Consider the following 23,783-nt stretch of genomic DNA (forward strand, 5'->3'; position numbering starts at 1 on the left):
ATAATGGTCTTTTCTTCGGTTGGGAGCTGTGCTTTTTTTTGGCTGTGCTGGTTTTCCGCATGCAATTAAGCGTCAAGGGCGTGGAAATCTACATTAATTGATTGGTTGTGGCATAAAAGACATTGACTCATTGATTTTCTGTCAGCTGATGTTCAAACCAAAGTGTGGTGAGTGTAGTTTTAGCTGTATTTATGTAGGGTGAGAAGAAACAGGAACATTTAAGATAGAGAAACAACAAGTGGAAGATAGGTCTTGTGATTCTACATTTCTCTTGCTGTTAACAAAATTCAAAGACCGAAACCATGAATGTGTCCTATAGGTGGGAAAAAAAATCAATCTTATCTTCTGAGATTTTAAATAGATTCATAACTTCCAAAAAAATTTAAATGTATTTATTTTTATTTTTTTGGCTAATGAGTCACTCCCTGCTAAGTGCTAAGGCTAGCTCTTTAACTCAGTAGAATGCCAAATGGAGCAGCAAGAAATTCAGCCAGTCTCACAGATGACTGGAGTAGATCCTGAAGTACTATTTCTAAAATAGACTTTGAATCATGAATCCAGAATGAAATTGAAAGATTCCCTGCCCTAATGTACAGTATCCTACCAACAGGTTGTCCTGTATTTCAGAGGACACTGTAGGACAATGTAATCTAATGTATTATGTATTATAATCTCTTGATAATGACACATCATTTATTTGATGCATCAACTTTGAAAAAGTGACAGATCACCAAGAAGTCAATGGGAAAAATCATTTTTCATGAAGCATTTATTTGTGACAAAAAGACAAACAGAGAAACTGACCATTAGACGATTATTATGTCAACCTCACACAAAAGGTGAATGATTTAAAGGCGATTGTTGATCATCAAATAGCCTTTACATCCACACACGTATGATTATTTCCTGAAATTCAGTGGGTTAGCTGCATGTGTAAATGCAAGCTGACACTTTTTTTACCCCGACTTCTTTCCAGACTTTTTTTTTACCTTCCCCTGGTTACATTTCTGCAAGAAATCAGAATCAGCTGATGTGTGATTTAGTTTTTTGGGTTACGATTTGATTTGAAATTGATCAATATGCTTTGATATTCATTCAGTAATACACATGGATGACAGAAATACCCAGATGATTCATCACAGTACCTTCTGGTATTTGTTACATCATAATGTGTGCATTTTTTTTGTCTTGATTTAGAACAAACTGACTCCAAAATGAATTTTTACAGATGTTGTTTAGTCAAGTGGGGTCTCAGTACAACACAAATCACAGTGTGGCAGCACCCACAGTGCCCCCACAGGAGGTGGGCTTCATAACAATGGCAATTATCAATATCAGGATGTTCTGTATCGATATTAAGTAGGGAAAAACTAGATTGCAATGCATTGATGAATCAATTTTTTTACTCGGCCATAGTTAAATCTTCATGCAACTGATGAAGCGGCTTTATTATTTTTTGTGCTCAGCAGTTTGTTTTTCACTCTTTGATTTATACTGTGAATATGTTCAGTTATATGCAGGGTTGATTTAAAGGCAAAAATAAACTGTCATCACAGTGACTATGTTGCTTTGTTCTCCATCTTGGATATGTTGTAGACATTACACTGTGACTTGTGCGGCATCCTTTTAATAATATTTACTGCCTCCTGAGAACCCCCCGCTCCCATCCGACAGTGAAATTCTCCCGCTGTCAAGGACATGCGTGAAAAACCTCTCAGGGAGATTTCAGTGGCGGGCATTCCTTTTTTCATTTTTTTTTTTTAAAGATTTATTTGTGGGCGTTTTGTGCCTTTATTTTAGAGATAGTTCAGTGGATAGAGTTGGAAATCAGGGATAGAGAGTGGGGAACGACATGTGGGAAAAGAGCCACAGGTTGGATCCGAACCCGGGCCGCCCGCCTCGATGACGACAGCCTCCATACATGTGGCGTGTGCACCAACCACTGCGCCACCAGCACCCCACGGGGGGGCGGACATTGCTGAGATTTTCCAGATATTGTCAGGAGTGCATCTGTGAAAATGCACAGAAAATCGTTCTGCACCCTATTGCACATTAAGAAAAAATCTTTTATCCTTTCTAGCTTTCAGTGTTTTCCTGAACATTTTTTCCATCCTCCTGCCAGCCAGTTGAACTCTCACTGACCCTGTAATCCCTGTTGTTGACCTCCATGTTGCCTCTTGCTTGCTCCATGTCATTGCCTGCCGCTGGGTGATAAACTTGGCGGAATCAATTCCTCCTTTTGCGTGTCCTTTAACAAACACTTAACAGATATTGTGCTTTTAAAATAATCGTTGGACACTTGGCTTCTGTTAGATTTGTCGTTGTTAAGCTGGACAATGAGGTCATGCATGTGAGAAAAAGGTCAACATCAAACACAAGTAGAGTATATTAAGGTAGTACACATATGCAGCCACCTTGTCAACAGCTGGACGGGGGGGGGGGTCTACTCTCTTGACTCCGTGTTTGTGTGACTTCTTCCACTCAAAGTGTTAAAATGATGAGAGTCCATCTGAATTGTCAGTTTTCCATCGCAAAGAGCTTAAAGGTGACTGAACTATGTTATATTGTGTATTTGTACTTACATTACCTTAAATATTCCAACAGTAATCGAAGCAAGAGAAATCCATGATTGTGTAGTTGTATCAGGACATGTCGTCTTGTTGTGGCAGCCTCCATGACAGAGCCTCCATGACAGACACGACATGTTTATCGTTTCCATGGAAACACCGGCTGCTACGTTAAAGAACGCCGAATAAGGAATCGGGAACAGCTACTGAAAGGAGGGGTTTGGCCAAGAGTAAATTTATAGAAAGTCAGGGAAGAACCTAAAGACTATTAGAAGTTATTAGAACTATCTAGAAGTTATTTATTGTGAGATTTGGCATATCCCCTGCCAACACAGAAACTCATCCTTTGTTCACTTGCCTTTTAAAAACCTTGTTTATACTTTCTTCTTTATTAGATGGGTAGATGCAGTCTCTTTAGGCAAATCTCCATGATGCTCAAGGATGCTTTAACTTGAATTGGAAGAAATAATTTTCAAGCATTGTGATTCAGACGAAAAGGATCTAATGAAGGATGAGTTAATCTTTGCTATGGAATTGGATGCACGATATTATTTCAATTTAAAAACATCTGCAAGCCTCTAGTATTTCTACAAACAACCAAGATTTGAAATGTATGACCTGCATTGTTAGAATCTGTTTGTTACATGTTTTGCGACATACAACGATATTTTTTATAATTTTTTCACTTTCATTTCTATGTTACTCTTGTTAGGGGTAAGAAAAGTGAGTCTGATTTTGGTGCAGCAGAGCTGGATTCTCTCTGGTCCACCAGGGCAAGCCTCTAACTCTACTTACATAGTTGATTAATATTCTTCACTCCCTGACCTACATGGATTAATTCTGTTTAAAGAAGTCTCCCCCTGAGCACCAAACTGGGACAGGCAGTAGATTACACTGGACCAAGTTTCTTCAATCTTTCCTCTCTCCCCTGTCTTTGTTTTACTGCTTTAATTTCCATAGAAAGTATTCCTGAAAGTACAGTTTGTCCACTGGCACCTTCTTGTATAGTGTCATGGTCATGTGTCCCTGTACAGGAAATTACATCCAGCCTGCCTGAGCTGTTTTAACTTTGAACATCTGATACTGAGCAGATTACGTAGCTTCATATATACTGTATATTATTATTGTTGTGTAAGAAAATAGTTACCATCCAGCAGAATCATCAGGTGAAAAGTGTTGTCTAGTACTTTTTATTATTTCACCAGTGTTTACAAGACTGATGATGACAATCCCATCAGCCACAGCACTCATTTCTTTTCAGTAGGGTAGAGACAAAATATCAATTTTGCAACGTAAGGCTTTAAATATGGTCATTTTAAACATATAACTCACCGCGTCACCTCTCCATGACTCTTCACACTGGTGCTTATGACATGAATGAGGGTGGTGTCAATGTAGGTTTATTAGCGGAAAAAAGTTGACAGCGGGATGAAAGAAAGAAAAATGATAGCGGGATAAAGCCGACTTTACAGCAGGCCAACTAAGTTAAAGGATGAAGCTTGATCAAAGGTGAAAATGACACCAAAGTGCAGTTAAAACATGAATCCTGCACTACACCTTTTTTTCAAGCAATTTATATTCTTCAGTTAATCAGATATTGTAATATCATAAAATGATTTTCTTGCAGAATGTATCATAAAATTGTTTTTGCGCCAATGTATTGCAAATCATGTTGCATCGCATCGTGTTGTATCTTATCTTGAGTTCCCCTGAGATTCTCACACATAATATTAAGTGTTGAATCACAAATTTTAGCTTGCTAACTAATAACTCTAAGATGTTGAACATTGATTGTGCATGTTATAGTCTAGAATGCATGCATTGTTGTCATTGTGTGCATGTGCAGCATTCTGAATATATATTAAGCTCAAAACATCTTTGTACCAAGAATGGCTATATTTGTGACTTGGTGGCATAGGACATACACAGATAAATACAGGTTTTAGGCATGTGCACTTGATGACATGATGATGATATTATTGAGGGAAATACTTTTACATTTTGGATGGAAATCAATTCTCACTTGCTGTCAAGAGCAATGAAGCTCATCTACTTTTCCCAAGTGTTGAAAACAAGCCTTTGCAGGAGAGTCTTGTTGGAGATTATTCTAAAAGCTTCATCATCACTTTGCAGCAGTAGGGTCAACAAAGGCCTTGTTCAGAATTATCAGAGTGTGTGACAGTCGCTTCAAGGACTGCAGATAAAGATGAAATTGACTCTTCAGACAAAACCATGGGAGAGACTGTTGTCTGTGCTGTGTGTTATCAGGGACACACGTGACAATGTCACTGTCTCACTCTCTGCTGTTATCGCTCATCCAGCATGCTGCTAACGCACGGTATGTTTAACTTAACCACATGTAATCAATTCCCAAACACTCAGTGTTGACAGCAGTGATGGGTCTGTATAGATCTGCCTCTCTGGCTGTCTGAGAGATGCCTCTCCTATGGGGAGTGGACGGCTACATCACTACAATCAGCTTAGGATCCTGAAATGATTTATGTCCTTGTCTGCCCTTGAGCTGAGCTCTACTGTTAATCTAAAAACAATCAGAATCTGAAAGTATTTTCCCCACTGCTGACTCCAAACAAGAATAACAAGCAATCCAAACAGATATCTTCCAGTTTGCTCTTCTCATTTTTAAACCAAACATTTTCTGTAATTTATGTTTTTGTGTGGAGCTTTAAAAAAATACACAGTCTATAAGAGTCATGTTTTGTGACATTTTAAATACTTGACACACTGCAGTTAGGATTGTGCCGCCTTGATACACCCAGTCTAAATAAAGCATACTTTTATTACAATTGGACTGAAATTGTTCTGATGGAAAATTGGACTTATTCTCAAAACCACTGATAGTAATTAAGAAAAGGTTTGTTTTTGAATATTTAAGAATAGTATTCTAAATAGCACGCTAGAACGTTGTAAGCTGTTAAAATAGATTAGGCTGAGAGATCATTTGCATTAAATGGCAAGATTTTTGGTCCTCAGTCTTACCATAGAGCTGAGAAAAAACAAATCTACAGGGAGTTTGACTTCACTCACTTTTTAAGAAGTCATTACTCCAAAAGATATTTAAATCGTAAGATTTTTGCAACACTTTTATCCATAATTTTGCATAGTAATCCTTTAAAACACTAAAGTCCTGCAGCTGTGACTTCTTTTTGTAAGTAGACTAGTCTGCCCAATCTTACCAGGGCTTTATAAAGTGGTATAAACACAGACAACCATTGTCTGGAGGAACCTTTACTTCCTTGAAAAGTACTTTGTAGAAACTAAAGTTCTGGAAACTTTTGCTGTTTGGTACTTTTATCTTTTCTTCATCTTTAACAGATATGATCTTCAGCTCTCCAAAGGGTAAATGTATGTCTTAAGACGTAACTGATGGACTTAATGTCTCACGATCCAATACCTGTTGCCATACTTGTTGATAATAATAATAATTTAAATGAGAAAATCTGCACTCTAACAAACTCTATACCCAGGGGTTCCCTGCTATCTCTTGGCTCGGTGGAGAAACCCCTCAGAAGGTGTTTTGTGTTTCCAGCCGTGTTTTGGGGACACTGCCAAGCCACAAGTTTAGGATTCCCCTAGCGTTTGCCCTCTGTCTTTGGCAATGATTCATAGCTCTTTTAGCTCCCAGTGTGCTGTGCTACGACTGAGACCTTTTGTAATGTGCCAGCTTGTTTGTAAGGGCAGCAGAGTGTCAGCAAAGTGTGGGAGAAACTGAAGACAATTGAACCACAGCAGAGTGGATTGCCCGTCAATTTCTTGTCCATTGTTTATCAAGTGAGGACTCCAACATGATACACAAAATCATAGATAGATTAAAAAAAATAGAAAGGTATCAATATACATCAACTACTGTAGAGTTAACCGCCATATGAGCTTATCTTCTTGTATTGCTGAAGCAGAACTGTGACTAAAATGCTAACACGCCAACAGAGATATGCTACATAGATACAATGTTAGCATTAACTGTCTTAGCTAAGAGTTTTGTGTTTCGAAATGATACAATCTCCATTTGATGATGATCGATAGTATAGAAAAGTAAAGTAGATAAAAAGACGACAGATTATCAGTCATATTTACATTCAAAGATGTCGCCATCAAGAGAGGTTTTTCAAGTAACTGACACTACAACTGCACAAATATACAGTGCTAGCACTTTTTGGTAATTAAAAACAAGAATTTACCCAATATTGAGTTTCTAGGACCTTTATGTTTGTTGCTGTCATATCAAATCAGTTATCAATATGATTAGGAATGCTTTATACTGGTATTGTGTCATACATTAAAATTCTGGTACCGTGACAACCCTACAACAGGCACAACATACCCTGATCTATACTTGTCTAAGGTACGATGTGTTAGCAAACGCTTCTCCATTTCCTGAAGGCCAAGGAATATAGACTAAGTGGTTGGCCTATTTGGTAGCTTTGCACCAAACCCTGGAGGACAATGTTCCTGATGCTAGTTTGTAGCTAGCTACTACCTGTTAGCATTCAAATGAAGCTCAGATGGTGATTATCAGTCTAGATGTCTGTAGGCAACATGTGCTTCATTTTTTCCTTGTTGCAGCAGAAGGCAAAGCTTATGCTACTGAAACTTAGAACTAAATATTGAATTATACGAGAATGACTAAGTGCTCAGTGTAGACCCTGGGATAAGATAATAAACTTCTGTTGTCACTGCAGGTACACACTTCAGAGGCATTATAAAAGTCGTAAATGTTTGCAAAGAATATTACAGAAAGAAATTGTACCCCCCTCGCACTACTATAAAACATTCCCTGTAGTTTTGGGGCGATTATTTTTGGGTATTTTCGCACCTCAGCTGTGTGGCTGCTGCTCCCGGCTGAGTCATGGACTGATTGCAGAAGCCTGTTTTGAGAAAGAGTGGAGAGCATCTGTCTTGGCGTGACGGGTCCTTGAGAGTCGAGGCCAGATGAAGTGTGTGTGTTGGCTCAAGCCAAGAGGCTGTTGGAGCAGTGGAGCATTACATTGGGAGAATTAGGTGGTGAGGGGATTTGGTGACCTTCTCTTTGTCAGGGTGTCTTCCTGTCCTCTGTGTAATATAACAGGCAATTTGTCTCTCAAGAGTCTCCTGTAGAGCGGCTTGCTTCCTACTTTTATAATGAAATTGCTAATGTAAACAAAACTTCACAGACTGACAAATGTACAACATAATCTTAAAAATGTATCTGTCATGTCAGTATAGTTGTCCTATGGGAAGTTGCCTATGTAAATAATAACAGTTTTTGCTTTATATTGAATTGGTTCATCAAAGTTTCATAGAAGCAAACATTGATTTAAACTTAATTAAATAAATTGAAACAGAAAAACGGAGTATTACCATTTTTCACCCTTCTTCTCAGTGCTGATTCTCACTACAAAACAGCCTAAGCCTGCTCTTATGTCCAAGAAGCATCTCAAACCCTCACCAATTATCTTTTATCTATAGTGTTTGGCTCTCATGATTTGAGCTGAATAGAGCCATTCCATGTCCTCATAAGGCAATTATGGCTCTATTTCAGAGCCCTTGGTGGTCTTGGTTAGATGGTCCTTTCTTGTGATCAAATTACTGGTCTCAATGATAAAAGCAAGCGGAGGCAAACCGAGTTATATATTTCTAAACATTCATTTTCAGTAAACAGGGACTGAAAGTTCTCTTTTCTTGCACAGGGCTAAACGTCAAGCATTGCAAATCAAGCATTTCACTGCTACGTTGTATCGATGTAATGAAGCTATATCGACCTTCACAGAGAGAGCTTTATCACTTTCAGTAAGAGTCTTTATTATCAAATAAATTAGCAATGTTTCTACATTGCTATTCCTTTTCTCTTAAGTTTCTACAGCTCAAAAAAAAAAAGACAGCCTTTCTTAAAGTCGATGATTGCAATCAATGGGAAATGCCTCAATCGTGCGTTTTAGATGCAGACGAGGAATCATGAGCACAAATATCCTGCCATGAACTGACAATGTATAAGGGGGTGGTCTCAAAATAGCCCCTTTAAGGTTAATTTTTTTAGTTAAATTAACAAAGAAAGCCGTCGTCCTATCCAAACAAGCAGATCTTTTGATCAAAACTAGTTTAAAAAAATGGAATGAAGTGTTTTCTTAAAATGGTTGGTTCTTCCCTGAAGCTTTCAGGGATCTCACAACTCCAGGATGGGCTGCTAGCTGAGCTGTCACATGCTTATGTGAAGGTGCTTAGCATGTATTTAATTCTTCAGTATAAATCATTTACAGTGTTTTATTAGGAGCCAAACTAGCCACTGTTTTCCTCCTTTCTAAAAGAGATCTAGTGATTTAAACCAGTAAAGGCTGCTAATTAAAGAGTTCCATGTTAAATCTGTGAACTCTTAAATGCTCTTCAGAGGGGCATTGGGTGCTGCAGGCCAAGCTGCAACTCATTTTAGCTCTGCTTTTTTCTCTGATAACTTTAGATCCAGACTACCAATTACTTTAATTCTTCTCTTTGTTAAAAGATTATACTGGATAAACAGGGATGTGACCTAAACCCTTAGAAAGAAGTAAGCTAGAAATATTTAAGCCTCTAACTAGAACAGGCACTGAATTGTGCGTCTTTAATTATGAGACTCGGGTAGGCATGTACAGTATGGTGGTTAAGTTTTGCACTGAACCAAAAGAAAAAGGATCATTTAGTAAAATCTTCATAGTGGACAGCCAGATGCTTTATGTCACATAAGATACTCTTGACACAACATTAAACAATAGCTGTTCTAACACAATGTGTTTGAGCTCCTGCTGTCTCAAGTGTCCATGTGTTGCCACATGGTCTGAAAGGGTTTAATCTTGTTTAGGACCACAGGGTTTGTAACATATCCACACAAAACAGCAATTAACACATGTGGCCGACTCATTTAATCTTGAAAGCATTTTTAGGATCACCACGTGTCGGCAGGCAGCCGCTCCACCCAACTATAATCTCCCGGAAGCGTTGAGTGTAATTAACAGATGGTCCCACTTGTTCATGAACTCATGACGAGGATTCAGCTGACAGTGGTATTGCAATTTCAAACAGTGGGGTTACGCCAGAATTTTAATTGTGTGCAAGTACAGTAATCACATGGGAAAACCGGAATGTAATGAGTTTGACCAGACAAGGACAGGGATACATGGCGCATGTTATTGGAGGGATGGAGATTGCTATCACATGGCTCACCCTAGGGCCTTTTGGTTTCCTCTACTAAATGTTTTTACTTTTTACACATGCACAAAACTCCAGAAATCTTCAGGAGTGAGCTACGTTTGTGAATGCAAACAGACGCTTTTCTTCCCAAACTTCCCCGTGTCTAAGTCCGAGTGAGCCAATGTGGGAACCCAGCAGGAAATATACCTCTAATAACACATATGTCAGGCACTGTTGCTTTGTCTGCAAATGATGCAGGCATGCTTTGTCAGCCATTTCCACATCATCCTTTTTACATCATGTTAAGGCTCCTGATACCCCTTCCCCCTGTCTCCCTGTCTGTCGATTTCTAGTGTGAAAAGGCTTTAGATGGTATGTGTGTATCAGCAACTGGCTCAGTTGATTTGTAAATTATTTGCAGAATACTAAGCTTTCATTCTCGTCTTTGGCAGGAAATACTGTACACCAAAGGGCAGAGTCCAGGTGTCAAACCTGCAGTTAGCACTCAGCTTCTGAACACTAATTGAGCTAAACCAACTCCTGTATTGTCAAAAGTTCTCTCAAAACTGTTGTAAATTTCCTCACCATTGCATGGAAGTAAAAGTTATTGGTTGGGCTTCATTGATATTGGATTTGAACATTTAGAATTTGGCTTTGAATTGAGAATTGGAATTTAATGTACAATGAAGGCCATTACTCCAATGAAAGGTGTGCTTAACATTGACTGTTTCCATCGGTATCTTTACTTGTGTTTCATTGCACATGTAATGCTGGTGCTTTAATTAGTCATGCTGATTTGTTAGAAACAATGTTTTCTTTTGAACTGCAGAGTCTTGCCACTGGACTCTACTGTTTTCTACTGTGTGCATAGAGCACATGAGCTTGTCAAATTTGTGGTAGAGGATAAAAATCTATTTAAACAGCTCAGCCAAGGACATGACTCTTCTGAAGCTTTAAAGTAAAATCCCAGCCCAATGCTTCCATGAAATACCCATCAACAGGTACCCGCACTGTTGTACCCCTGAGAACGTCCTCAGCAGGTCAGTGAAGCAGCCAACAAGCAGCCTGCAGAAAGTTTCCCTGGATAGATAAAGGTTAAACACAGTGTCATGCTCCAAAACCTCTATAGGGAACACAAGCAGAGGGCCGACAGAAATAGATAGATTGGAATGAATCTTTCAGGCCTCACTGGGGAAGGAGCTGACAGGCCGGTTGGTTCCCCGTCCTATGCATGCAGTAGAAAACAGGCTGTTTATTAAAGGCCTGGAGCTGCAGCACCAGTGGGGAACAGTTATTTTGCTGCATTAGTATACGAGGCGAGGAATGAAACTCCTACTTAGTTCTTCTGTATGGTAATCTGATAGATGAGTAGGCATGATGTTGGAAATACATCCAATCTTGCTAGCCGTCCTCCACAAGGTCAAAGGGCACTTTCAAAACATTCAGTGCTATTTCAAAACAACAACAAAAAATGCTTTAAAACAACTCCAAAGCTTATTGTGCCAAATGTGCTTTTTAAATAAAGTTGCTATTGCTATACAGCTTGTCCCATTGGGGCTCCGACAAACAGAGCCAAACAACTCAGTCACACTCACATTCACAGCTAGGGGCAATTCAGAGTCACCAATTAACCTAACAAGCCTGTCTTTGGGCTGTGGTACCACAGTAGCTTGAGGGAACCCACCCATGCAAGGGGAGAACGTGCAAAATCCCTACAGTAAAGCACCTGTTCGACCCGGGATTCAAACAAGTGCTAACCACTGCACCACCTGAAACTATAAGACAATTATCTAAATAGTTTGCAAGAACTTGCTCTCCATTGCCTTATAGATATTTGAGCTTTTGTTGTAGTTATAGTTGTACAAGTAATTCTATCCGGTCATGGTAACTCTTTGTCTACTTACTTTCTCCCAACAGAAATGCAGTCATCGTCATAGCATCACTGGTAGGCTTGACTCTGGATTAACACGACCATGGAGTCCTCCTCTGAGGCCCAGCAGGAGCCTGAGAAAACTTTGGTGAGTTGACACATTCTTGCCTTTGGTGCGAAGAAGTTCTTCATTACAAAACAACACTCTCAGAAACTATTTTGCTCAATGAAACTGAGAGAATATCTAGGTACGTATGTATCAAATGAAATCAATGGAGCTTTAAAAGAAACCTGCAACCTTGTATCAGCTTTACTTTTAAACATTTAGAATAATGCACACAGTGTTATAAATGTTTTGGTTAAGAAATTTGGAATGAAACCTCTACATAGACTGCACCCTAACTATAAATGTTATTCTTTAAGCTCCCCTACGATCTCCAAAATGATCTCCGATCCACCCACCCTGCCTCTTTAACACTGATAATTGTCCCTAGTAATTGGTGCTCTTCACTCAGCCTCCATGTATAGTCTGAAGCTGGAAAGGGCTCCTGTTTCCTGCTGCCATCAGCGACAGTATGTCTGCTCCAGGAGTACGCTCTCTGAACCCTAATGATTAGCTAAAGGTGCTAATGTTGCTAACCTTACACAGGCTTGTCAGGCTGGCCGTGGCAGACACTGCACTTTGCTGCCTGTAATTAAACTTGTGTTAGGGTGTGTGTGTGCATGTGCATATGTGTGAGAATGTCAGTAGATAGAGAAGACAGCTAAAGTCACTCCGGCTGCAGATGATTAAAGGTCACACAGAGTTGGGTTTTTGCAACATCCTTTTTCTGAGGAAAAACAAACAACTAAGATTAAAGGACAAGTATTTCACAGAATTTGTTTTTGATTCTTCCTGTTAAGTGTAACACGTTGACAGTGCCCTAATAGAGTCAAGTTCTGCTTTGTTAATAAAAACACTACCGCACTAAGCTGACATTTCCCTTTCATTATAGAGTAAAAAAAAAATGATGTTCTCGTTCAAATAAAGTTACTTAAAAGAAGAACAAAATCAAGTCTTTGCTGAGACTTCGAAGAACCAGGGATGTGCGCATTTAGTCGATGAAAGGGTTCAATTTGATCACGCCCGCTAGTCTGCACCAGAATAAGCAGTTGGCTAATCAAATTATGAATATTTCTGTTTATGCTCAATTTTTTGTATTTCTTTATATTTTCTAAAGCAGGATGGTAAATAATCTCAACAAGAGTTCATTTGTAATTGTGTTATAAAGCATAGTTTTGACGTTTAAGTAATTTAGCTGTTATTTTGTCAAACATTGAAAGGAAGTTCAATCGTTTTGAAACGTGGTTTTGAAGTAATTGAACATTTTGACATCCTTACACAGTCTCAAACTGTCAGCACAGTTCAGCCACTGTTCAATAATTAATATATTTCAAACCATTTGAACAAGAGCATTGAAATCAGATCCTTGCTTGAATTGCTTCGATATTAACCAGTTGCACCTGCAGTCAGCACACACACATTCACACACCAACACATTAAACCACTTCCTTACTCTCAGCTTCCTGGATTGTCATTCTGCACTTTCATTTCACCTTCATCATAATCCCCTCTAGCCATTTTTGCACCAAGCAGGAGGGCAATTATAATTGCAGATAACTGGGGTGATAACAGTACTGGCCGTCTCTCCCGCATGCCTCCACACAGTCACATACAATGGGACTGTAGGTGTGCAGTGCTGAAAGTCTTTTTTACTTCCTTCAGTCTTGCATAGGGTGGGAGTGAGTTGTAATGACACTTCATAACTGTTAGTAGTGCAAGCTAATTCTTTAGCCTGACCTCTCCTGGGTTTCTTTTAGAGGCTGAATAATTAATCCACAGATTGTGGTTGGTATAGTCTGACGGTGTATTTACTGTTTCTTTTAAGTGCTTTCTTTTTCGATTACATTTGACAAATGTGTAACTGTTGAGGTTGAAGCTTTAAAACTTCATCGAAGAGGCTCTGGCATTATGAGCGACCACAGTGTGTATTGTGTTGCTGGCATATTCTGCAGTTTGCTGAAAGGGTCTGTCGGTAAAGACGATGGCTTCCCAACACCAGATGAAAGGTGTCTGCTGCTTCTCCCCTTGCACCGACATCCTCATGCAGGAGACGCTTTAGCAGGGTTTTGTGGCATGCCCCCCCCTCTTGTTTCAAACACCCACCACCATTCTGTCGGCTGTCATTTGCATTGTACATACTGTGGTGACCTGCTGTTCAGAAAGGCACATAGGCAGTCATTATGAACTAGAACAATAGATTTGAGGTAGCTCGGAGGTAAGAGAAGAGGATCTGTGGGTAGGAGAACACTGACCGAGAGGATTTGATCAGCTGAAATAAATGAAAAAACTTTCATCCTCTATGAAATGCCCTTTGGACTGGCACTGCTCCCACATCTGTTCCAAAAGGAGCTTTGCCATCTGTATGAAGCTTGTTGTGCTGAGAAGCTTGCTGATTGGAGGGAAAGATATTGTCTGGCTCACAAAGCAGGGTTTTTTGTCTTGATATACCTGTCTTATCCTAACTTGCAATCTTTAAGGAGCAATATATAACTCTGACACATAGCATTTAAAAGTGGCACTGTTGTCCAAATTCAAAACACTGGAGAGAGCTGTCTCCTGTACTGCCCCGTCCTCCCTTGAGGCGATGCGCACGTGGGTTGCCATGTCGCAGACACGGAAGCTTCAGTGTTTAGCCAACTCTGCATTGGACTTGAAACCTATCTGTGCTCTAACCTCTCTCCATTTTTCAAAAGCATCTCCAATATTGATCCTAGTTTGACCACGTTTCTGGAGCTTATAAGGAAAATGCCAAAGCTTTTTTTAGGTCGGGTAGATCCAATTATATCTGAACCAGTTCTCTTCCATCGCTGCAACACCTGTTGGTTTGACGTCATAACTGGTCTGATATTTGGATAACCGACGGACATCCAAAATGGCCAGCTGCTGCATTGTTGTCAGAGAAGCCAGCACTTCATCATAGCATGTTTCCTTCATGTCTGATCATATAGTAAGGTCATTTTATAATTTAATTCAGTAGATATCTTACAGATTTCTCCTCTAAAATAATTCTGGCCAGTGTTTCTTCCAGACTGTTTTGTAAAGTGAGGTTGTTTTTTTGTCTTTTGCTTCCAACAAGCCTCAAGTCAGAATTCTTCAAGCTGTTGTCATTTAATGTATTGATCTGAAAATGCATACGATTGGATGTGGTCCTGATATTTTGTCTTATCACAACTACTTCTTTAGCCATTGTTTCTCTACAGCAGCAGTTTGTTCTACTGAAATGACTCCCTAAATAATCAGTTGGATTAGTGCATCTTTTTGAAGGAGTTTACAAAGAGACAGCGATGCTGATGTTGCAAAGAAATTGCAAAGACTGTAGCTGATTGGCTAACATTAGCATTCTCCTGTTGACTGATATTAAAACTGACATTTAAAATCTCACCTCAAGTTCTCACTGAAGAATAGACAACACATTGCAGAGGCCAATTTCTAAACTAGAATTATTAAGGGTTCTGATTTGTTTGTTTAAGCTGCAAACCATAAATTACAAGGGTTGGAGTCGAACTTCATTTAGTTTTTACATGCTTCCCTGTGAAAAATGTTTGATATCAAATCAGATCACACAAGATACACTTGAGGGTTGCAACATTATTTTCAAATCTTTTAGATGGTCAACCGTATCATTATTAGAGAAGAATATATGTAAAGTTTTTCCTTATGTTTCTCTTAAATCCTGGCTGATGTCTTGTCTAGCCTATAGATTATTGTTTTCATCATAAAAGTTTTATTTTATGTTAGAAAAAGAAAGTAGTGTAAGCAGTCTTGCAGGAGATTCCACTCTCTTCTGAAGCTATAATCCAGTTTGCATCAATATTATGAGGCCCATAACATCACAATGCTTATGACTCATACAGCCTATCACATTTTCTTTCAACCTGTTTTTCACACTAATAGTTCTATAAAATGAAGGCAGATTCTGTCGTCATTCAGGACTCAACATGAGTTTTAAAAGTCTTCAGAATAGAAGATTCCTGCAGTTGTGTGCATTTCTTCTTGTTTACTGGAAATAAAACACCTTCATTGATATTTGGAGGTTAGGAGATTACTTTCATAATTGAAATCGACAAATGGTGTAACTCCTTAATGGGCTCTACTCATTCATGTCGGGACGACTTCCACTGCTCAGTGAATCATCAGTCAAAGTCTAAACTGTTATAGGAGGTATCAAAAAGCGCCTTGCCTTACAGATTACATTTGAGCCAATTAAGAACCCTGCAGACACACCGTGAGCAGAAGAGAAGCAACTCTTATGACCATAAATTACACCAAAACCCAATTTTCCAATCTGCCAAATGTACTTAGTGGTTTCTGGGAGTACAAATGAAGATTTAATCTTCAAACCAAATAAGTGTAACAACAGTTCCACTTCCAAAACCCAGTGTCCTTATAGGGCTGGAATCGTTGGGAATCTAACGATTTGATTAGATTTCGATTCTTGGGGTCACAGTTGGATTCAGAATCCATTTTTCGATTCAAAACGATTCTGGATTCATTGATCCATGAATTCAAAGTCTATTTTTTTTTTAACTAGTACTTCAGGATCTACTCCAATCATCTGTAAGACTGGCTGAATTTCTTGTTGCTCCATTTGGCATTCCTACTGAGTTAAAGAGCTAGCCTTAGCACTTAGCAGGGAGTGACGGATTAACACCCCCCCCCCCAAAAAAAAAAAAAAAAATATATATATATATATATATATGTATATATATATAAATGGAAGTTATGAATCGATTTTAAATCTTAAATAATCTTTGGGCGCTGGTGGCGCAGTGGTTAGTGCGCGCACCCCTTGTATGGAGGCTATGCTCCTCCAAGCGGGCGCCCCAGGTTCGAATCCAACCTGTGGCTCCTTTCCCGCATGTCATTCCCCGCTCTCTCTCCCTGATTTCCAACTCTATCCACTGAACTATATTTCCATTAAAGGCACAAAAAGCCCAAAAATAAATCTTTAGAAGAGAAGAATCTCCATTTTTGCATAAATATATATATTTTGCCACCTCTAGTCATTACCAAGCACTGGTTACTTGGAGATAAACTTATTTTAGTATATATGACATCAAAGAGCGAAGGAGACAGCGGCCTGGATTAGATTATAAATGACTTTGTAGTTGCACATTTGTTGCAATTTGCCTCATCTACAGTGTCTATAAGACGTCTTTCCCCTTTGAAAGTTTATATGGTTATTTTTTTGTTGCATCAGTCAGTGTATCACAATTGATGAAATGTGACCTTTTTGCACTAATCAACAGAAGAAGTCCTTGTGACGTTAATCTGAAAACGGATCTGTGTGTCTAATTTGCTCCAATTAGTCTTGTTTTATACAACATAAGTAGAATAGGAATGAACTCGGAGTTTCCCGTGGGGTTGCTGAATGCCCGAACCAATCATTGAGCTGTTGCTACTGGCTAGCTTTGAAGTGGTGCTGACCACACCTGTTACTTAAAATTGAGCATGTCATGTGCGTTACATAATGCTCAAGTCAGACTAACTTTTGTGTAGAAACTGTCGTCTGTTCCTGTGATATAATTGATTTGTCCCAGTGGATAAAAGTGTGTTTTTAATGCGACATCACAACTTTGATATCAAATAAAGCAAATGGTGATGGTAAGAGATAATGCATTAGGGAATCTTAGGGGGAAAAAATTAGAATAATTAGTGATTCACATGCAACTTTTATCACCAGTGTTGATTTTTTATTTTTTTTGATTCTGCTGTTATAAAAATAATTTCTGACCGACAGAGAGAGGTACCTTGTTTCATGGACCTAAAAGTGCCAGATAGTGTGACAGGAGCAAGCTGCAGGAGGCTGCAAAGAAGGTGAAAATTGGCTTCAGGCTGCTCTTTGGGAGTGAGAAAAAGGAAGCAGCATCAGCCTCCTTATGTCAGTGCTCGGACTCAGGGTGCTGTTGACAGAGCCGAGCCGACAGTCTGGGCTGATGAGACATGGGCTCACCGCTAACATTAAAGTAAACAGGAAAAGAAGGCTTATCCTTCACAGTTTAAGCCTGGCCTCAGATGCAGAAAAACAGCATATCTGTAAATATAACAAACTTTAGATGATACGGGGGAAGGTTGCGGATTTGAATTTTCAGGATTTAAATACGTGGAGTGGAGTAAAGAGGTTTGTTTAGTTTTTTTTCTAACAAAGTTAATCTGGTTGGCGGGCTGTAATCAAGAGAGTATGGATTTATTAACTCACGGATTGAGTAAAGCAGGTGCTGGTAGCATCCCATAGATTGGATTTTTGTGTCTGTGTGTTTCCCTTAAAGATGCAGCAATTAATCTAATGCTTTTTACCAGAGGACCCTATAGGAAACACATTTAGCTCTCTGTTCTTTGCCTGAGTGAATCAATCAGCAAACATATGCTGCCCAGCTCACACACACATCCCTCTTGGAGTATCCAGTTCCTTTTGCTCGAGGAGGGGCGATATATTGTGTGTCAGCTCCCCCGGCTTCAATATGGAGAAAGAAATGAATTGCACACACACTCGCTGTCATGTGTGGCTTCATGTATTATATATATGTCGTCTATTACGGGTTATTCCTGTAGCTATTTTGAGGTTGTGAATGAATTTTAAATCAGACAGCATGGCATCCCAAGTTAGCATTCATCGCCAGCGCAGAGAGCGTCACAGCAGCCAACACAAGTTTGGCTTAACTACTGCTGGCCGACATCACGCTGCCCTCTGTTACCAAGGATTCCCAATATGTGCATAATTAAAACAATGCTCATATCATTGTCTGTGTAACTTATGTGGCTGTGAGACTTAAAAGTTTTCAATTTCAGAGTGATCTGCCTCACTCATAGTGACTTAATAGAACAATTTTTGTGAAAGAGAATTACTATTACGATCAGTACCATTAGATGGGTGCTCTGTTAGTCCTTCCTCTTTGAGAAAACAAAATAATGTCACACTGAATCACTCTCAGCAGGAGTTTCAGGGCTGAGCTCTGTGGTCTAATTAAAAGGGTCCTCAGTGTTCCTTTGTAAACGAGCTTTACATTTCTCTGTTCAAGGTGCACTTTGTTAAGTTGACTCTTAGTTTTTTTAAACCTCTTGTGAGAGAGTTTGGGGTTGTTTTCCTTCCTTTGCCTCCACGGTTTCAAGATGCATACAAATAATTGAATCTAACCCCGTGATGTGGATCGTATCAGTGTCCTTTCAGCAGACTAGAAGCAGTTTGCCTGCTCACAAAGGCTCAATTGTAGCCCTGTTGAAGAAATACCCAATCAGGACAGCAAATATAGTTCTATTATCAAGTTCATCACTTCACAAGTGGGGAAAAAAAAGCTCTTTACAAATCCAAGAACTTGAAAACGCAAGTTTCTTTCTTCTTCAAAATACTTTAAAAACTTATTCTTCCAATCAATGTTGGCAAAAGGAACACAGTGTGCTCCAGCCTGGGATCCTTCAGTTTCATAAAGCTTGATTCATCCGCACCCTCAAAGTCGCTCTGTCTTTGGTGAAAGTGCTGTCAGTGGGTTGCTACATCATCATGGTCTGAACTGCAGAGTCACCTTAAACTAGAGCATTGAGTCAGCTTGGATGATTTTAAAAGTAGGATAAATTATCATTTGACTACTATCTGCGCATCTTTCTTTGCTGAACGCCTCTGATTTGTTGACTGATTTAGTGTTTATTGTCTGTCTTTTGTTCTCTGTCTGAAACGTTTATACCAATGTCCTGGCCAGGACTCTCTTATCTCAATTGAAATATATTTTCCTGGTACAATAAAGGTTAAATAAAAAATATCTTCCAAATCCAACCAGTATTTGATGGATCCCGTACATTTTGCTGTAATTGGTTTATTTTAAACACAGTGTCTTGATGAGCAGCACGGCTCAATAAGTCTTTTCCAAGCAAAGGTTAAGGCTATGCTGAGTTACCTAGCTAGTATGGTCTCGGTTCTTTACACCGTCAAACTACTTCCAGCATTCAGGTGACTGTTCTTGCTTTTTGTGCCACCATCGTAGGCCAGTTTGGCACACTGTCTTTGTCTTGTCTTCTCTTAATTTAAAGTGTTCCCACACAGCTGAAGTCTTCTGTGTTTTGTCTTCCCTTTAACGGCCAAAGTGAACTGAAGTGTGACGTTTACTGACCGCTGTGAGGATAGGAATGTCAGGTAGCAAAAAAAATTGATGGCCTACCCGGAAAACAAATATTCGAATAGCTGAATATTCGGGTCCAGCCCTAGTGTTTAATCCTTACAAAATCAAAAGTTTTATGGTTTGCTTTATGTGTGCATCAGTGTATCTTGGTCAGGGCTGACTCCCTTTATTTTAGTCTCAACTGGTTTTGAGGGATCCACACGTTTGACTAGAACCAGGAAGTAGTCTGGCTGGCACATGACATCGTCTTCTAGCAAACAAAAATGTGTCAGAGCAGATGGTGGCTTTAAAGTGACCTGCCAGAGAAAAAGACAAAAGTTGTGTTTTCACACTATCAACACATTGTACTGACACAAACCATGTTATCAAGTCTTTACAAATGTTTCTTACAGGCTAGTGACAATTTTGTTAAGAACAGTCAACCAATTCTTCGAGCAGCTACTACTGACTGCTGATTGATCTACTGGTACATTACGCTGTACTATCACACATCATCCTCTTTATCAGACTAACAGCAATGTGGCTGTGGAAGGTAAACACAGCAGACCTCGGTTTCACCTTGCCTGAGGAGATTAAATGTGTTTGTTGGTGATTAAAAAAAAAAATCTGCTGAGTTGTGTTTTGCAGATCTAGTTTATTTATGAAAGATGACACGGACGTCATACTGAATCCAGTGTGTTGCTATATCTACCGAATGACCTTTGGTTTTTTTCATAGGTTACTTCATTCCTTCCTTTGCTTCACATTTTACGTCTGTTGCTACGTCTACACATTTTGTGAGATGAGTAAAACTAGGTGGCAGACTTTCATTACTTCAAATTTGTCAAGTGAGATAATAATTTGCATTATCCTGTTAACATTGTTTGAAACACAATAGCAGTGATAGACTTCTTGCAATGGAGAGCTTATATGTTTCCCTCTCTTTGCCACCATCTTTTATGTTATTTGATGATGTCATCGTGTCGTGAAAAATGTTACAAATTGGCTCGCATGTCATCTCTCTCTCTCTCTCTCTCTCTCTTGCCGATTTCTGACTACCCACTGCCCTGTCTCAAAATAAAAAGCATAAAAAGCCCAAAATTGCACCTTTAAGACTGGCTGCTGCCATCTGTCAGATATCTTGCTGCAGGGAGATGTTTGGATTATCCTCAAGATGTCTGCAGAAAATTGTTCTAAAATAAAAACAAGCTTGCATAATTAACAGCCTTTGGATTAGGCAAAAAAAAAAAAAGCATTTGCATTTACCTTAAAAAAACCTAAAAATAGGCAGAGTTTAAAAAAAACCCTCTTTGTAGCAACTACACGTAAAAGATTGTAAAATGCTGCTTAGATAGTAAGTGGGCTCCTTACTGCGACTCGATTGTTCCAGATGTGTTTGGACAGTTTATAAAACAAAGGAATGACTACATGACTCGATGCAAAAACAAAAAAAAAAATTACTTGGAAAAACAATGACTATGACAACGATGATGGTCAACAGAAAATACTGTATCCAAACCCACTCAACAACTTTCACCATCTTCCTCCACACAGCTGAACAGAACAATGCATTAAATAAACATAATGGCTCCTACACTTCAAATGTGTGAACAAAAAATGAGTTTGCTTCTAAATTAAGAGCAAAATTTACAGAAAACCATGTCGGATATTGCGATACTTAATTAGATAATTATGGTTTATTAACCTTTTAACTAAACTCGTATTGATACTGGGGACATGATGCATTTGACATTTCCTTAAGAAATAATTTCCCAATAATCAAACACACAGGTGTAATCCAGAGTTCAAAAGGGTCATGAACTCTTCAGCATGTGCGTTTGCTCTTATGTTACACACTGCATTAACCTTGGTGTAAATTGTTTTAAATGGCTGCTGTTCTGTGGAAACCGTTAAGCAGGTTAATGGACACAGTAGCACAGGACGGTGCTTTAAAACTTGCATTATTGGACGTGTAATGAGGCTTCGGGGAGGCTGTGTCATGCATGCGTCGTCCTGTGGGCTGATTTTCCATGATGGCTGGGGAGTTCGGCTCTTTGGTTTATTGGTGCACACAGGGGCCTCAGTCAACAAGAGCATGAGTAAGACTAGTGTGCTTACAGTAGCTGCGCTCGAGGGCGTTCTCGGAGCTCTGACTTGCACTGGTAACCGCTGTGCTACACTAGATGCAGCTCTTAATGAAGAGAGTCAGCCCACTTCCTTATTCAGTGGGTGTGCTGTGTGGTGTGTTGCTGGTTTGTGTGACACATGGTGTTTATCTGAAAAACATCCTTTAAAAGAGTTGTTTTGTGGTGGAAAAAAAGGCTGATAGGGGGCTTAAAAAATAAAAAAACTGGAAAAGGAATGGAGGAAAGGAGATGTGGAGATAGAAAGAGAAAGTCATGAATGCTTTGAAGACAGATAATTGCTGAGGAAGGGTAAACAAATGCCAGGGATGTAACAAATTCACAGAGAACGACAACAAGGAAATGACTGAAGCTCTGAGTAATGTGAAGAAGAAGAGCAGGAAAGAGTATTCATTCATCAGAGAGAGAGAGAGAGAGGGGCTGACATTCTCTTGCATGCTTGTTCTCCCTGCCTTGTCTCCTCCCTTCAGTGTTCAGTGTGTGTGTGTCTGTGTGTGCGGGAGAGAGGCGCTGAGCTCAGTGGCTGGTCGTACTAGGTTTTATTCTGACCAAGCAGCAGCAGCAGCAGCAGCAGCAGCGACGAGCTCACCTCCCTTCGACTGACAGGCACAGGGTACGCATTTCCTCTCCTTCTGTAAGTGAACTTCAACACTGACAAGTGTGAAAACGGGAAACAGGAGTGGGCGGATTAGGCTGCACGTCAGACCGAGTCAATCATGAGATGTACCGTCACTTTTGAAGGATTTTGTTGTGCAGTCAAATGTAAAGGTGTTAAAAATAGTTTGTTGTCATGTGCTGTAGCTGTAAGAGTTAGTCTTTTTTAAGCTCCAGACTTGTATTTGTGATGCAGTTTTACATTTGGAGCCTTCTGTGCTGTTTCCACTCCTGCCTGTTGTTTGCTCAGCATGTTGCCACTGAATGAAGGCCAACACTCACTTCCACTCTTTGCTCAAGGGCTGCACGTACAGCTAACACAGATCATGCTGTGGCTATTAGCACACTGAAGACATTTGTAAGAACCCAACTAATACATATTGGTAGGCTAATATGGACCTAACAGACGTTTAAGATGTTTTTTTTTTTTTTTTTTTTTTACCTTTTGCTGATTTTAAACTTTGTTTTACTAAACATTTAATCAAGAAAACAATGTTTCACTTAGTTGTGAAATTGTGTTGTAACAGTTTCTGCTGCAGCATGCACTCTGACTCAAGACAGTAAAAGCAGTCTGGGTGACGCACTCTGTTTTGGGGGGGTCTCCCAGAGAAAAGAAAAGGTTTACACGTGATTCCATAAAGTGCAATTTCTGTACAGTTGTGTAGCTCTTTCTAGTACCATCCCATTTCACCAGATGTGGCAAGCCTGTAGCTAAACAAGTACGATAGTTGAGCTTTCAGCCTAAAGAAATGTAATGGTAAGCGCTTTTCTAGTCTTCTGACTGCTTAAACTTTTTTAAACTGCATGTCACACCTACCGATTCACACTCATTCACACACTGATGGCAGAGGTTGCTATGTAGTGTGACCATCAGAAGTAACTATTCCCATACTGTACATATGCCTTGATAAATTGCTGACGAAGCAGCGAGACATTGGACATGTGGCTTCAGGAGCTGGAGATCGAACCCTCGACCTTTCGGTTGAGAGACGACGACTCTACCAACTGAGCCACAGACGCCCAGACGTTGATAGTTGTGAAGTGCAGACCTAAAGACCGTATCCAATTTGTCTAGATTCAATCGTTATACACTATAATGACCTAACGAAGGATAAATCTGGATAAAAGTGGTGACGCCAGCATTGTCAGCATCGCTATGTATCCCAGCACACACACTGTGCAGTGAAGTGGACGCTTGTA

At 39.5% G+C, this 23,783-nt stretch overlaps 1 protein-coding gene across 6 annotated transcripts in view; it reads left to right on the forward strand.

The window, feature by feature from the left end:
• osbpl8 (oxysterol binding protein-like 8) overlaps positions 1-23,783 on the forward strand; it is a 109,306-nt gene that overhangs the window by 13,977 nt on the left and 71,546 nt on the right. For 4 of the 6 annotated variants that reach the window (XM_020649514.3, XM_020649513.3, XM_020649515.3 and 1 more), the window contains one exon: positions 11,640-11,740. In XM_020649514.3, the coding sequence (XP_020505170.1) occupies positions 11,696-11,740 (45 nt within the window). In that variant the 5' untranslated portion in view covers positions 11,640-11,695. Of the gene's footprint in view, positions 1-11,639; positions 11,741-22,394; positions 22,564-23,783 lie in introns of those variants that run through there. The other 2 variants (XM_065951102.1, XM_065951101.1) reach the window with 2 other exon arrangements.

The sequence above is a fragment of the Labrus bergylta genome, chromosome 23 (assembly GCF_963930695.1).
Source record: "Labrus bergylta chromosome 23, fLabBer1.1, whole genome shotgun sequence".
NCBI lineage: Eukaryota > Metazoa > Chordata > Actinopteri > Labriformes > Labridae > Labrus > Labrus bergylta.